This window comes from Ipomoea triloba, chromosome 10 (assembly GCF_003576645.1).
Source record: "Ipomoea triloba cultivar NCNSP0323 chromosome 10, ASM357664v1".
Lineage (NCBI taxonomy): Eukaryota > Viridiplantae > Streptophyta > Magnoliopsida > Solanales > Convolvulaceae > Ipomoea > Ipomoea triloba.
The window spans coordinates 7334252-7351389 of NC_044925.1; the positions used below are offsets into that span (position 1 = coordinate 7334252).

Below are 17138 nucleotides of genomic sequence, written 5' to 3' on the forward strand. Positions count from 1 at the left end.
ATATTATAATGATGGATCTTATTTCAAAAAATAATATTATAATGATGGATCTCAATTAGATTTATTAGTGAGATGCTGCAGGTTGCAGGTTCATTTCACAATATTGGTGGTTCATTTTTACAATGACAATTGTTCATCTTTACAATAATAATGCAACTACATCATAATAATCATGAATTTAAAATAGGTACGTTAAGAAAATACTAGAGGTTCATTTTTACAATACGAAAAGTTCATTTTATTATATTGCAAGTCCATCAATAAACAAATAAGATTCAAAAACTATTAATAAGAGCATCATTCAATAGATCTCAATAGAATTTTTTTAATAATATATTTGTAACATTGATTTTATATATAAAAAAGAATAATAATAATATGTGTAAATGATAATATACAAATTGATGTATCTTAATGAACTTATAGTATTATTATAATGAACATACAAAATTATATTATAATAATGAACCAGGATCAATATACCTTTTAATAAACCTATAATAATATCATAATAATCAACCATAGCCCATCCATGGTGCAAGGATGATCGATAATATAATTTGCAACTTTTATCCACCATCCTGCCATTATTCATTCTATTTCTAGAATATTCTTATCTAGTTTTGTGTTGGGTTGAGACCCAAAAACCATCAAATTTAAAATTCAAATCAAATAATATTTTTTTTAAAAAAATCCTCATAATTTTTAAATGAAATGTTTTTATTTAATAAAAATGTTAGTATATTCTTTAAATATAACTTTTATTTTTAATATAAAATTAATTGATATAAAGTACTGGCCAAGGACCTTGTAGTCTAGTGGCATCAAACCCTTCCCTTTATACGGGAGGTGGTGGGATACTGCATTGTAACATACTATTCAAAAAAATTGATATAAAGTACTGAGTTAACTATTATTAATTAAATTGGATATGTAAAGTGATATATGCGAGTATAAATTATAAGGAGCTGAGGTGGAAAGTGTAGCTAAGTCTTTAATATATCACATCCATGCATCAACGTGATTCATGACCAACATGAAAGTGATGAAACCCACTAAGTGGGAGTGTGGGACTCCGCATCTCAATTATTGAACTGAAAAGTAAATTAAAAATTAAAGAAAGTTAGGCTCCTTGTACTCTTGTAGTTTGGGGAGTGATTGAGTGTTCCACGTTTAGGTATATTATCTAATAACATTAATTATTAATTATTAATTATTTCTTGGTTTTTACTTTAAATGAATTATATATGTGTGTATGTATTGGATCAAATGAGAACAAGTCTTTAGGAGAGAAATAAGAATTAATCTCAGTTTTATATCTGAAAAAATCGTACGGATCAGATCAATTTTTTTAAAAAAAATACGGTGACATTTTCATAATTATCACTAACTTTACAATACAAACTTAAATACTAAAATATGCAATTCTCATACTTTTTCAGGTTTGCACATTTAGTATTAATATTTTGCATATTTAGTATTAAAAGATTACACTTACAAAAATGTGAAAGTGAATTTCACTAGGGGTTTTAATTTTAGAGTTTATGACTGTGTTTTTTTTATTTTATTTAGTTTAGTAGTTCACTTTTTAATGCTTAAGATCTAGCATTTACGGTTTAGATTTAAAATTTAATCTTTTCGTTGATTTTATAAAGTTTATTGTGCTTGCATATTTAGGGTGTGTTTGATAACCTGTAAAATGACTTCTGAAAAATGTTTTCTGAGTTTACTGTGTTTGGCAACGTCCGGAAAATGTGGTCAACGGAAAACCAAGGAAAATCAGTTCATTTTTCCGGAAAATGACTTACGGAATTTTTTTCCGTAAGTCATTTTACGGAATCGCCAGAATAGCTGGTTCGCATGTTTTCGACCAAAATCAAGCCATATCACCCATGACCATGGACCAAGGAGGTGGGGAAACCGCTAGAAACCTTTGCTACATTTTTTTTATTTTTTATTTTATTTTATAAATTCCATTTTTTTATTAAATACCATTATTTTAATAACTATTATAATTTTTTATATTTTAAATAAAACAATTACAATGTTTAATTATACAATTCTATCCATTTTCCAGAAAATAAACCAAACACACAAAGACAGTTTTCCATAATACATCCAAACACTGGAAATGAAACTGTTTTCCAAAAAATAACTCATTTTCTAGAAAACATTTTTCAGAAGTCATTTTCCTACTTTTCAAACAGGACCCTTAGTTGTTAAAGATTTCATATTTAAATGTTCAAGTTTACAGTGTGTGTGTGTGACATTTATGAGAATGAGAGTTTCCCATGAGTGTGGATGCACGCTTTTTCTAAATGTATATTTAAAATTTATAATATTTACAAAAATATTATTATATTTTTTTTAGTTGTTAGATCTCTCAAAATGTACAGACACAATTTATAACAATATTACTTTTAATTTTGATAAGATAAAATAATACGGAGTGTGTGTATAGATATATTTGGAGAATCACTTAGAACAAATGCCAAGCTATCAGTTTCTTGTTTGGGCCATGGAAAATTTGAAGGGCCCAAAGGTTTAAGCTTGATGGGCTAACTGGTCGTTTTGAATTTGGATTAGGCCCTTCCCATTAGTGTCTTTAGCACAAATTTTAAGAAAAATAAAATCTGATGAATGTGTTTTTAAGTAATGGGGGTGTTGCCTTGTGCTCAAATGGTATGTAGTGGCCTCCCTCAAATGAAAGATCATGAGTTCGAGCCTCAGTGGAGGAGATATTGAAATTGACTCTTTGTTCTTCGATTGATGCCAAGCTATCGAACTTTTTCTCCTGAAACTGTCAGGGTTTTAGGTAATTTTTAATTGTTTTTTTTTTTGTGGGTTTTCTCATGTTGTCAGGTTCTACACAAATTCTTTTTTGTTTTTGTTTTTGGCCGTTGCAAATGCAACGGCCATTCCTTTATTTTTTTTTTCTTTTAATAAATTTCTTTTGTTAATTTGGCAGTAGAATTCTTCTGTTCTTTTCTTTCTTTTTAAATTATTTTTGAAACATTGTTAAATTTTTAAAAATTTTATAATTATAAATTTATTTCAATTTTGATATGTTAAATTTAAATATAATAAAAATAATAATGGTAATTATAATTTTTATAATAATAATAAATAATAATAAAAATTAAAATATAGTGGAGTAAAATGGTGGGATCACAAAAAACTAAGAAAGACTTTAAAACTAATGGGGAGAAGAGTTTTTAGGATTGAGTGAGATAGTGGATGATGAGGTGGATGCTTGGGCCCACAAAAATCTTGACTAAAATCCCAAATTATTGAGGAAGGCCTTATCATTGGAGGAGATACCACTGCAAATTTTACTGTGGACGACGGTCACACAGATACTGTGGATTATGGGTCCACACAACTGTTGTGTGGATCATGGTCTAAACTCTAAAACGGTTCTATTTCTTTTAATTAAAAAATAACACACTAAAGCATTATTATAATTCAATTACGGTTTCATTGGGCAATATACACTCAAATATGTGAAAATTGTTATTCATTTTCATTTTATATACACTATAGTTTCATTATATCACAATTAAAGTATCATTTTGATATAACTACAGTCTCATTTGACAATATATACTCAATATGTGAGACATGTTATTCAGTTCCTTTTTTATATACCGTAGTTTCATTTCAACACAACTAAATTATCATTTCAATTCAACTACAGTTTCATTTAACTATATACACTCAATATGTGAAACATATTATTCAGTTTCATTTTATACGTAATGTAATTTCATTTCAGCACAACTAGGGTATCATTTTAATTAAACTGCAATTTCATTTGATAATATATATATATATACTCAATATGTGAGACATATTATCCCGTTTCTTTTTTGATGGATTGTAGTTTCATTTTATTTTGAGCACATCACAAATACAAAATTTTTGTTAAATATAGCGATCGTTGTTTCTTTAAGTAAAGAAACAACGTTGTTTTTGGATCATGGTCCACCGTATAACAATTGAGAGATCACAATAGTGTAATTGTCATAACATGAGCCAGGGTTATACAGTAGACAATGGTTCACACAACACTTTGTGGACTATAGTCGTAAAATGAAAGTGTAGTAGAGTTAAAATGATACATTAAGCCAAGCACATTGTGCTTAGATGGCATGTAGTGACTCTCCCATATGAGAGGTCATGAGGTCAAGCCTATGAAACTAAAATCTAGAGCCATACAATAACATATATCGTTAAAAACTAAACTAAAAACGAGTGTGTGAAAAATGAAACTAAAAAACAGAGCAATATTGTCAAATGAAACTAAAGTATATTAAAAATAATAAATATTCCGTTCATGGTCCATGTTGCTATATGTACCAGACCATGGTCCACAGTAAAATTTGTCACATATTACATTTATTTATAGGTACATAATATGTTAACTGAAAGCACATAATATGTTAACTACAAGCACATAATTTATTAACTACAGACATATAATATGATTATAGATACATAATATGTTAGTTGTAGATACATAATTTATGTATCTGAAGTTAATAAATTATGTTTTTGCACTTAACATTAGTCACATATTCTAAATATTATTTTATACTAAAGTCCATAATACAAAGTAGACTTTGGTCCATGATATAATTTGTCACAATATATACTATGGTTGTTAAGATAAGAGTAAATAATACAAAATAAATTGTACGTTGTAATAAGTAACAAGTAAAACTGACAAATATCATACCAATGTAGGTGTAGCAAGAGCATATGGCGTGGTTTCGTTTGAGGAGGTTTATACAAACCAAGTTTAGTTCTAACCCCTTTACAAAGTAGAAGTCTAGCTAGAAGGGTTATTAGAATTACGTCCCTTATATATCATTTCACTTGTATTGATTTGTTATTTTAACATGACGTTTAGTTGGAAGAAATTATAATTCTTTTACACTTAATTTTAAATACAATAAAATTCCTTATTTGATTGGAGGGAATTATAATTCCATCATTTTTATGGTAATTTCATGAATTTTAGGAAGAAAAAAAAAAGATAGTCCTAAGACAAAATTACCTTCTTTTTTTTTTTTAACCTAAAATTAATACATGATTTTCCATTCTAAATTTATTTTTATATTAAGTCATTATAAATAAATTAAAATAAAATTTATTTGTAAAAAAAAGGGTTTAAATATAGAAGATTAAGTTTATATTTTAATGACGTGCCAGAATATGATTTATCATTTTTTAGATAATTAAGAAATCCGTAAGCACCACTCAAAAGTGTACATTAGATAAACTATTATTGTATAATAGTTAGCAAATCATAAGATTGAAAACTTGCATTAAGATATATAAGTACATCAACACACTGTATCACTTATTTGTTTGATCAAGTCTCACCAACGATAGTGTGGAAGTAACATCTCAAAATGAGGAGTTCTTTGTGTACAGTGAGTACATGTCTATTAGATAAATTTGCAAGCACATGCTTATCATTTTTTAGATTATTAGGAAATCTGTAAGCACCACTCAATAATGTATTGGATAAACTACTATTGTGTAATAGTTAGCAAACCACAAAAGAGATAAATATCATTAAGAGATATAAGTACATCGACATGATGTATTACGTATTTGTTCGATCAAGTCTCATCAACAATACTTTGAGAGCAATTTTTCAAAATGATGGGTTCCTTGTGCACAGCGAGCATATCTAACTTGATCGGTTGAGTCACCATAGTTTACTTATTTATAATCATGTCGGGTAGAGTGTGAGCCCATAAAGGCTTTAGAGTGGGCGATTCCACCTTTTGTAGCAAGGTTATTAACGAGTATTATCCCACTAACTAACAATCGTTATATCGTGCACCACGGTGAACATCTAAAACGACGTCATTTCGATGTTAGTGGACGCGGACGCGAATGACTCCAGGAAATTCATTATCTATAATACACATAATCATTATCTAGAATACACAAAATATTGACACAAAATACACAGAATTCATCCTCCTAACATTCGAATGCACAAACACATCACAACCTATGTTAATAACATGAATACACAGAATATTGACACAAAATACACAGAACACATCCTCCTAAACATTCGAATGTACAAACACATCACAACATGTGTTACTAACATGAATACACAGAACAGTTGTCTGGAATACACCTAATGATTGCCTGTAATACACCGAACGATTACTTAGAATACACAGAATATTAACATAAATACATAGATCGCCCGAAACCGAAAACGTGATTTCCAAAAAAAGGAACGGTTAGTTTATAATGCTCAAAACGACATCGTTTACGTACGTGGTGCACATTGCTGTGTGCACCGTGGTAGCACGGTATAATTTGCCACTAACTAAGCATGTCATAGCATAATTTCCCTTCCCTAACTTCATTTATATGTCTCCCGATTCTCCTCCTTGGAGTACTAATCTCTGCAAAGCCTAAAATCAAAGTCTCTCTTCTCTTGTATAATAGTAATTCCTGGTTAAAGAAAAAACAGAGCTCCGGTACGGTCCGGCAAAATCTGCCATATTCCGATTAGATAGCTAGCGTTGTTAACCTCGATCCGAATAATAATATGTCGTCGTCGTCTTCAAACGGCGGCGACACTGAAACACCAAAATGGTTGTACGACGTTTTCTTGAGCTTCAGAGGCGAAGACACTCGCAAGGGTTTCGTGGATCACCTCTACGCCACTCTGCACGAGAAAGGGATCCACACCTTCAGAGACGACGAGGAGCTGAAGAGGGGAAAGTCAATTTCGCCGGAGCTCGACAACGCAATTAAGGGGTCCAAGTTCGTAGTGGTTATCTTCTCCCCAAATTATGCCAACTCTAGCTGGTGTCTGGGCGAGCTTGTGAAAGCGGTGGAGTACGCGGAGAAGCAGAAGCCGGCGAAGACGCTGCTCCCGGTGTTCTACGGCGTCGACCCCTCCGACGTAAGAAAACAGCGAGGAACTTACAAAGAGGCTTTTGACAAACACATAGAAGCCAAGTTCCCGGAAGAGGAGATCGAGAAGTGGAGAAATGCTTTGTTTACAGTGGCAAATACATCTGGCTTTGACGTCAATAATATGGAGGATGGGTAAGCTAGCTTTAACCTCCATCATTTTCAACATCAATAATTTTAATTGCCACCACTCAAATGGGTGTGTTTGGTTCATGAGGTTTTCAAGAATCAAAATCAAAATCATAGTTACTATTTAATTAACAACTTTTTGAAACACTACTATATGATTTCCTTATCTTTAAATTATCTCATTTTTTAATTAAAAACGAGTATTAATCAATCGCATTGATAATTTGATTTCTTATGTTTATATTAGTGTTTTTAGATTTTTGTTTTAATTGTTTTTGCTCATATTGATGATTTGAATGTCATTTTATTAAGACTATTTGACTTGATTTTTTTATTTTTATTTTTATTTTTAAAACCTTTATTCTCATTATAGGGTCCATTCATAATCAAACATCAATATTAGTAATCATTCCAATTCCACCCTACTACTACATGAAAAATACTTTTGCCAAAACTTATTACCATTACCAAATATTTGATTCTCATTCCGATTCGGATTCTCATGTGCGAACCAAACACACCCTTAGTGGTTTTGGTACTTTCGCATCAATTAAATTTTGAAAAAATATTTTCAAAGGATTGTATAAGATAGAGTATATTGTAAATTTAAAGATAGAGTAAGGTTTAGGATAGAGAAAAAGTTTTGTAAGGCTTAGGCATGAAAAGAATTGTATGATAATGAAGAAAATATAATACCTTGAATTTAGGTATAAGGTATGTAGAGTTTAAATGGGGATAAAAATAAATAAATAAAGTTTTGATAAAGAAAGAACGCATCCAGTCTTATGGTTGATAGATGAAATTTATATGTTCCTAATCATCAAGTAATTAATTTGTTTACTTGTATAGAAATTGTTAACTGTAGATACAAAATGTGATAACTGAAAGTAAAATTTTTATATCAGAATTTACAATGTAATATAAATCCTGATCCATGGTATAATAATTGCCCTTAAGATTAACGTATCATTAATATTACCGATTCTTGCTAATTGATTTTATCTTGCATGGTTTATTCATTTATATATTTATAAACATTTTATATTGATATAATATTTAAATAATTATATATATTTCTATATTACATACAAATATGATTATAAATTATATATGAATAATTGAATATGATTATATATATTTATGTATAAATATATAAATAATTATAAATAATAATTTGAATATAATTACAATAATAACATTATTATTACACACATTAATTAATATAATTAATATAACTTTATATAAATATTAAGTAATATGAACTACATATTAAAGAATCATATAAAGTTTATATATAAATTTGTAAATTATATATTACTCGTATAAACTTTTAAAAACTTATATAGAGTTAAATTAATAATATTACGACTAGGATTACAAGATACAAATATTAAATATTAAATATGAATTATATTTGTATTAAAATATAAGTTAAATCAATTTTATTTCAAATTAAAATATACATATTAATTAAATATTATAAATATCTACTACTACTACTATGTTAAAAATTAAAAATTACAATTTATAATTATTTTATCTTAACATTGTTTTAGAATTTTTTTAAAAAACATTTAAGTTAGAATTTTGAATTTTAGATGATTTCAAAAATAAAAATTGTAATTTGAAAATTTGTGAAGCAAAAATAAATAAAGGTTTAAATTGGTGGTTCGGATCGAACCACCTATTCCCAGAACCAAACCATCCAAATTAGGTTCCGATTCTAACTATCATGGAATCTTGAATGATCGATCTGAAATTAGAACAAAACCCTGGTCAAGCCTACCCACCATCCAAGTACAACTATATAAGTTAGTTCTCAACCTCTTGGTAAAGGTGTTAATAGTTTTGAACTTGTAATGGTGAACCTCAATTACACGTACACTTTACGAGTTTTAGATAGCCCAATTATGAACTACTAGAAAGGTAGTTATAGTTTCTCATTTAACCTTCTAAAACAAAATTAGTTCCTAGAGTTGAAGTAACAATTTCATGTTTAGTCTCAAACTATTATTTTTATTTTCTAATCATTCCAGATTTTTAATGTTTGGACACTTTTGATCCTTCCGAGAGCTTTTATTGCAAAGGGTTATTTTAGGCAGCAGTAAAATCATCCAATAAGCTTGTTTCCTACTATAACCCAAAGCTTTGTTATTGTTTTATTCTCTCTTAACTCAATAATAAAGGACAAAAGAGAAAGCTCATCTTTATCAAGTACTAAACTTATCTGGTATCATTACTATTATATTTATTCTAGAATATTTTTTAAAATGAAAATGATCAAGCTAATTGAGAGCACTTTAACTCAACCATGAAGATCATGCCAATTAGTTCCATAGACAGAAACAAAATAAGACAAGTTAGCAGTTTTCAATTCAAAATTGAAATGAAAACACGATCTATATGCTGCATGCTACTTCATGGTTGTTGAAAGTAAACTCTGTTCTTATCCACAGGCATGAATCAAGATGCATTAGAGATATTGCCGTTAAAATCTTGAACCAATTGGGAAGTAGGTTCTCGGTAAGTGCGGATACGATTGGAATAGAGCCCCAGGTGGAGAATGTGATGTCGCTGTTAACCACAGGGCCCGACGACGATGTGCGCATAATCGGAATTTGGGGCATGGGAGGGATTGGGAAATCCACCATTGCCAGAGCTGTGTTTAACCAAATCTGCCAAAGCTTCGAAGGCAGCTGCTATCTGGACAGCGTCCGAGAAGTATCGGCGAAAACAGGGCTAGATTCTCTGCAGGAGAAATTGCTCTCGGAGACTCTGAAAGAAGGCAGGGAGAAGCTCCACACCGGCATCGATTTGCTAATGGCGAGGTTGAGCCACAAGAAAGTGCTGATCGTTCTCGACGATGTGGATAAAGATGAACAGCTGGAGAAATTAGCTCCAGATTACAACCGGTTCGGTAAGGGGAGCAGAATCATCATAACAACGAGGAACAGTCAATTGCTATTGGCTCACGGAATTAATCCGATCTACGATGTTAATCTCTTGGGAGCTGAAACGGCGTCGAAGCTCTTCAATAAATTCGCCTTCAAGGATGGCTCTCCAACTGAAGAATTCAAAGAGGTTTCTCTCCAAGTTGTGAATTACGCAGGCGGACTCCCTCTGGCGATCAAAGTTTTAGGATCTTTCCTCCATGGAAGAGAGAAGAACGAATGGGAAAGCGAACTCGAAAGATTGAAAGCGATCCCGCGTGACGATATCATAGGCAAACTCAAACTCAGTTTCGATGCACTTCACGATCTGGAAAAGGAGATATTCCTGGATATTGCTTGTTTCTACAAGGGAAAGAGGACGCAGGATGTTTGGAGAAAGCTGAATAGTTTTGGTTTCCAGCCTGATATTGGAGTGAAGGTTCTGATTCAAAAATCGCTGTTGTATGTATCAGATGAAAAGTTCCAGATGCATGATTTAGTGCAAGAAATGGCTTGGTACATTGTCCGCAAAGACCACTCTAGAGAGCCATGGAAGTTCAGCAGGCTATGGATTCCTGAAGATATTTGTGAAGTATTGAGCAAAGAATCGGTAACCCTAATACTCCTTTCATCAAACAAGTTTTGAATGCTGCCTTCTTTTATATAATAAGAACCTGAGCCTTACATCTGGGAAAACAATAATTGGATAAATCATATCAGATTTTTTTAAAAAAAAATTACATTTGACATTTTGGTAAAGACCAATTTTATTATGCACTTCTCATAATTTTTCAAGTTTACACATTTAGTTGTTACAAATTGCACATAAAATGCTAAAGTCCAATGCACTTAGGGGGCGTTTTGTTCACGGAATGTTAGATTACCTTAGGTAATGTTAGATAACTGGGAATGTTAGATTCTTGTATTTGGTTTAAAATTGAAGTAGGTAAATTAGACAACGGAAATAAGATAAATTGATTAAAATGCCAAAAGCTCAATATTAGTAATAAGATAAGGGAATGCGAGATTACTTAAGAAATCGGGGTGTATCTCACATTTCTTTCCGGGAGGTTATGTTACATTTCCTAGGAATCTTACATAACTTGAACCAAACATGAGAATCTTATATTCCCAAACAAACATAACCTTAGTTATCTTATATAACTTGAATATCTTATATAACTTGAACAAAACGCCCCCTTAGGGATTTTGGATTTTATAGTTTATGGCTGACTTTTGGAATAAGGGTCAAATAAGTCATTGAACTGCACACAATAATGCAATTAGACCATTGAACTTAAAAAAAAAATTATAATTGAGTTCCCAAATTAACTCATTTCATTCAATTAGTTCAATTTGTAAGTTTATAACAGATTACCACAATTTTAAAATATTTTTTAAAAATAACAAAAAAAAAAAAATAGCTTCGTCTCCACGGCCGGAGACGAAGAGTCTGTTTGTCTCCATGGCCATGGAGACGAAGCTCTTCGTCTCCAGCCCGGAGTTGTTTTTTTTATTTTATTTTAAATATTTAATTTTAAAAAATATTTTAAAATTTTGGTAATCTTTAGAAATCTGCAAATTGGACTAATTGAATGAAATGAGTTAATTTAGGGACTCGATTGTAACTTTTTAAGTTTAGTGGCCTAATTGCATTATTGTATACAATTCGATGGCGTATTTGACCCTTATTTCGTAGAGTTTTTGTTTTAGTTGGTTTAGGAGTTCACTTTTTACTGCTGAGTCAAGTATTTACAGATTTAAATTTTAGTTTTTTATTAATTTTTTAAAAATTTATCAAGGTTTGAATATTTAGTTGTTACAAAATGCATATTTATGTGTTCAAGTTTGCAAAGTGAGGATGGCGATAATTACGAAAAATGTTACCGATTTTTATTTTAAATCTGATTTGGTTCATCCGTTTCTTTACATATATAAGACTGAGATTGGTTCTTAGTTTTCTCTTGGATGTGTTTTTCTAGGATCATAAGGATATTTACTGTTATTTTGTGTTTTCACCTTGGGTAGGGTACAGAGACAATTGAGAGCATAGTTTTAGACTTTCCTCAGAGAACAAAAGTGAAAATTAATGCACGAGCCTTTGTGCATATGGATAGACTACGGCAACTGGAGATCCATAACGCAAAGCAGAGTTTAATGAGCAAAGGTCCAAGTTTTCTGCCACAGGAATTACAGTGGCTCAGTTGGCACAAGTACCGCTCAGAGTTCCTTCCTGAAAGTTTTCAAGGGGAAAAACTTGTTGGCTTGGAACTCTGCCGTAGCAGCATTACAAAACTATGGCAAGAAGATAAGGTACTACTACTAGCTACTTTTGTATTTCTTTTTTTGTCCCAAGTGTACATAGACACACCTTTAAAATCGTACCTTACTCAAACAAATCATTATTTCAATGGATTATGGTCCACACAGCTATATGACTATGAATCATGAATAAAAGGTATAATTTTGATATATTAAAAGTACATTGTTTGTGTATTGAAGATAGATTATTTGAAAGTACACTTTTCTATAGATTAATAATCAAATGAGAGTCAAATTAGGGTGTGGATCATAATAAAAAGTACATTTTTAATATACTAAAAGTACATTATTCGTGTACATAATGTACATTAACAAAATCATATACTTTCAGTACTCAAATAATGTATTTTCTCTGAATATAATGTACATTTTTAATATATTAAAAGTACATTATTTGTGTACTGAATGTACATTATTTGATAGTATGACACATACAAGTGATACAACTATGTGGAACATGATCCATACAATAATGATTGTAAATAAGAACCACCACTTAAGAACATGAGAACCAACATGGGCGCACACAATCTATTTCATGGTAGATTGTGTGCTTCAAATATTAGATTGTGTGCATTCATTTAGTAGTTTGTGTACATTCATGTAAAAGTTCGCTGGTTCTCACTTGAAAACTAATCATTTTATATATTATCAAATAATCTACAAGATGCACAAAAAAATTTGCCTATTCAGATTAATCTCAATTCGTATCAGGCTAGTCCAATTAAGTATGTTCATTTTAAATGTACATTGTGTTTTGTATCTTTAAGTATGTTCTATTTTAAGAAAAAGAAGAAAAGGAAAGAGTTTGGCCTTTTGATCTTTACTAACCAATTACCTTATTTGACAGTATCTTGATAAGTTGAAGTACCTCAACCTTAGCTACTCAGATAAGCTGATTTGCACTCCAGACTTCAGTAAAATTCCAAATCTTGAAAGACTTGATCTCAGCAACTGTACTAGTTTGGCAACGGTTCATGAATCCATTGGAGCTCTCAAGAAGCTTGTGTATTTAAATTTATCTCACTGTGTAGAGGTAAAGAGTCTTCCCAGTACTATCCACTTGGAGTCCCTGGAAACACTTCTTCTTTGGGAGTGCACAAAGCTTGAGAATTTCCCAGAAATTGTTGGGTCAATGCCAAAGTTGTCTGAGCTTCACTTGGAAGGGACTGCAATAGAGGAGCTACCATCATCAATCATAAATCTAAGTAATCTGGTCTTGATCAACTTAAGTAACTGCACTAACCTCAGCAGTCTCACCTACAGCATTTGCGGTTTGAAATGCCTCAAGACTCTTAACCTTCGTCGCTGCTCATCGCTTGAAAAATTGCCAGAAACGCTCGGCCAAGTGGATTCTTTGGAGGAGCTTCTGGTGGATGGAACAGCTATTACTCAGCTCCCACCTTCCACTACACTCATGAAAAATTTGAAAGTTTTGTCCTTGGGGAGCCATGTTAAGGCAAAGGGTAAGAAGACAAAGGGGAAAAAATCTGACTCACAAACTTGGGGCATCAAGGCACTTTCTATTGGCAATGTTTTGCCCATTCCAAAACTAAGCCTCACTAACAAAAAAGACCCCGAACCACCCATTCGACCTTCTTTAACCGGGCTGTCTTCACTCCGGAAATTGGACCTTAGCTATTACAACAAGTTGGAAGAGATTGCCTCGGATATTAGTTGCTTGTTCACTTTGGAAGAGTTAAATCTGAGTGGAAATGAGTTTGAAGATTTCCCTACGACAATATCTAGACTCAATCGACTCAAGATCCTGAAATTAGAGAAGTGCACAAATCTTGTTTCTCTGCCTGATCTTCCATTGAATATAGCTTTGATAGATGCAGATGAGTGCGAATCATTGCAGAGTGTGGCAAACCTATCAGCAGAGCATGCAAACTTGTGGAAGGTGTCACTTTTCGGTTGCTCCAAACTATGCGAAGCAAATAAAAACACTGCTGACTTGTTACTCAACTCTCTACTCCAGGTCTGTTATTGCTTCCTTTGTTTTAATTTTACTTACATGTTGATATTTGAAAACTTAGTTGGTTGTTGATAGTTCATACATCACACACCTAACTAGTAAATATTACTAAGTTGTATATGTAATCCTACATGTTAGGATCAAGAGTTTAGCGCTACGAGCGCCAAAAGCTATAGCTAGTAGCGAAGGCGAACTTTATTTTTTATAGGCTGCCATCACATTTTCGAGAGGCAGGGTGCTCGACTTGTCCCTTTACTGGCCTCCGCCCAACATCTTTTAACTTCCTGTTGAGTACCCAATTTAGTTCTAGAGCTTGCAATGTGTTAGAGACTTGAAGTAAGCTATAGATAGGTGTCATCTTCTATAATGTCATCCTATAACTTGAAAACATCCATAATTTCATTTAAGAATGAAAACCGTTGTTCTAATGCTTCTTGGGTTCTTCAATCTTTTTTACTTTCATAGTGATCCATACTAGTATAGAGAAGTAGATTTTCATAGAGGTTGTGGCAACACTATTGGTAATAATAACTGAGAACAAAGGTGTTAATTGCTTTTGGTTTTGGTTCCTTGGGGCAGGGAAATTCTACTAGAAACAGGCGATTCAGCATCCTCATTCCTGGAGGCAAGATTCCAGAGTGGTTTAGTGATCAAAAAATGGGCCGTTCTGTATCAATTCCGTTACCTCCAGATTGGCATGCTAATTTCGTTGGATTTGCAATATCAGTTGTGCTTGATCCCATGGCGCAAAACTCAAGAATTGGAATCACATTCAAATTGATCAGCCAAAATCACAGAGAGTATACAACTGATAGTATCTCTTCTGCCACTATGACAGGTGAGATTTGTGAGTCTGGTCATGTTTGGATGGGATTTTTATCATTCCGTCTTTTCCAGCTTCTATTCCCAGACATAGGAGTTGATGATTGGACCAAAATCTTTGGGTGCCTCACTATTTCTGTAAGGAATGAGCCATGGAACAAGCCAAAAAGGTGTGGGATTCGCCTGGTGTACAAGGAAGATATAGTTAAGGAAACAAAAACTGTAAGTACCAAGGACAATGAGCAATCAGGAAACCTTGCCCTTGTGGTTTACACTGGAAAACCAGGAGGAACCGAAAAAACAAAAGAAGACGAAGAGGATATATCTGTTCTTACATCTGGTGTTAATGAATTGGGATGGGAGGTTGACCCTATTGAGGATGATGTCACACAGTTAGACAATTTAAGAAGACATCTGCCTTTCAAGATTCAGAAGACTATTTCATTTGATTGCTAGCTATCTTTTGGCTCAACCTAAATAAAGTTGTTTATGCAGCAACTCGGGTATTTGCAGATACTGGTTTGGTCTTTTTCTGCAAATCTGCAATTGGTATTGGACAGCAAGTTTGTTTCACTTTGATGGTAATATAATACTGTTCTTGGGTGTGATTTTGTATTCTACATTCATGCTTGGGTAAAATTGTGTTGTGTTCTTATGCAGCAGCTCAAGTTTGCTTACTTTATGACTTTTATGATTTGGTATGTGAAAGGTGTGTTAAAGCGTCCTAGATTGGTATCTATATGGTCTTTGTATTTGATGGTTTGTATTGGTACTGTACTGTTGCATAACTTTATATATGAATAATATCATTGTGTGTTCCTTTATTGTAATTGAGTTAAGAGCCTCACGGAGGATTAAATAGGATACAAAATCAATCGTGGAGGACTTAATTTTAGATTCAACTCCAAACAAAATGAAAGTCTGAAGTTAAACAATTTTATACTTTTTATATACAAATAAATATGAGTTAATTACCGTTTTGGTCCATCGACTATAGCGATGTACCAAATTGGTCCTTAAAAGAGACGGCCACTTAACAATTAAATTGACGGAGGACCAAATCGGATACAAAATCAATAGTTGAGGACTTAATTAGCCAAAATTGATAGTCGATGACCAATTTAGTACTTTTTCCATAGTCGAGGGACTAGCTCATTGTAATTAACTCATTGTAATTTTGTGGACGCTTTTGTTCAAAGCTACCTCGGGCTGCCATAGTCGAGGGACTAAAACGGTAATTAACTCATTAAAAAAATTACATCGTTAAACGGTTTTATTCATATTTCCAACTTGGTTATTGCATTGCTGGTAGCCCGAGGTAGCTTTGGAGTGGCAAATCCCCACTTAGCACAACACCTTTGAAAATGGTCATTATAAAATTATATTGCTTGTCGTTATATGAGATTATATGTTTAGGTACTCCGAATTGGCATAAAATGTGTTTCTACAAAAAGTGCCATACACTTGCCCTTTGTGATGGCTGTCAATGGCTTGACTTCTACCTATTTGGTAAAATAGTCAACAACAATTAGTGCCCGTCTTGGCTATGTGCGGCCAGGGGCCCAAAATTTAGGGGCCAATTTATATATAAAAAAAAATATTATATATGTATATTAATTTCATGTGTTGCGGAGATTGTGCCTCCAAAATTTGGGGTCAATTTTATTTAAAAAAAAAACTAATAAGGGCCAAATAGGTAATTGTCCAACTCAAAAAATTGCAATCCTTGAAAAAACACAAATTCTTGCAATTGCACATAAAATGACTTGTTTACTGGTTAATAGCTTATGTGACGGTTACCAAATTAAAAATAATAATTTTAAAAAAAATAAACTTTTTAAAAAGAAAGAAGCAAAAAGCCCACCATTCCCCTACATTCGTCTTCGCTAGAGATGAAGAACATGTATTCATCTCAGACTAGAGACGAAGAAAGTAACTTCATCTCCAGCCTAAGACGAATATCCTTTTTTCAGAGACGAAGAAGGTTCTTTGTCTCC

The 17138-nt window shown here is 32.2% G+C and overlaps 1 protein-coding gene across 1 annotated transcript; it reads left to right on the forward strand.

The window, feature by feature from the left end:
- Positions 1–6426: 6426 nt before the first annotated feature.
- On the forward strand, positions 6427–15966 carry LOC116031462 (TMV resistance protein N-like). Its single transcript, XM_031273682.1, has 5 exons — positions 6427–7095; positions 9546–10629; positions 12048–12332; positions 13192–14322; positions 14899–15966. The coding sequence occupies exons 1-5, from the start codon at positions 6590–6592 to the stop codon at positions 15595–15597; spliced, it is 3705 nt and encodes a 1234-aa protein (XP_031129542.1). The 5' UTR covers positions 6427–6589; the 3' UTR covers positions 15598–15966.
- The last annotated feature ends 1172 nt before the right edge of the window (positions 15967–17138 follow it).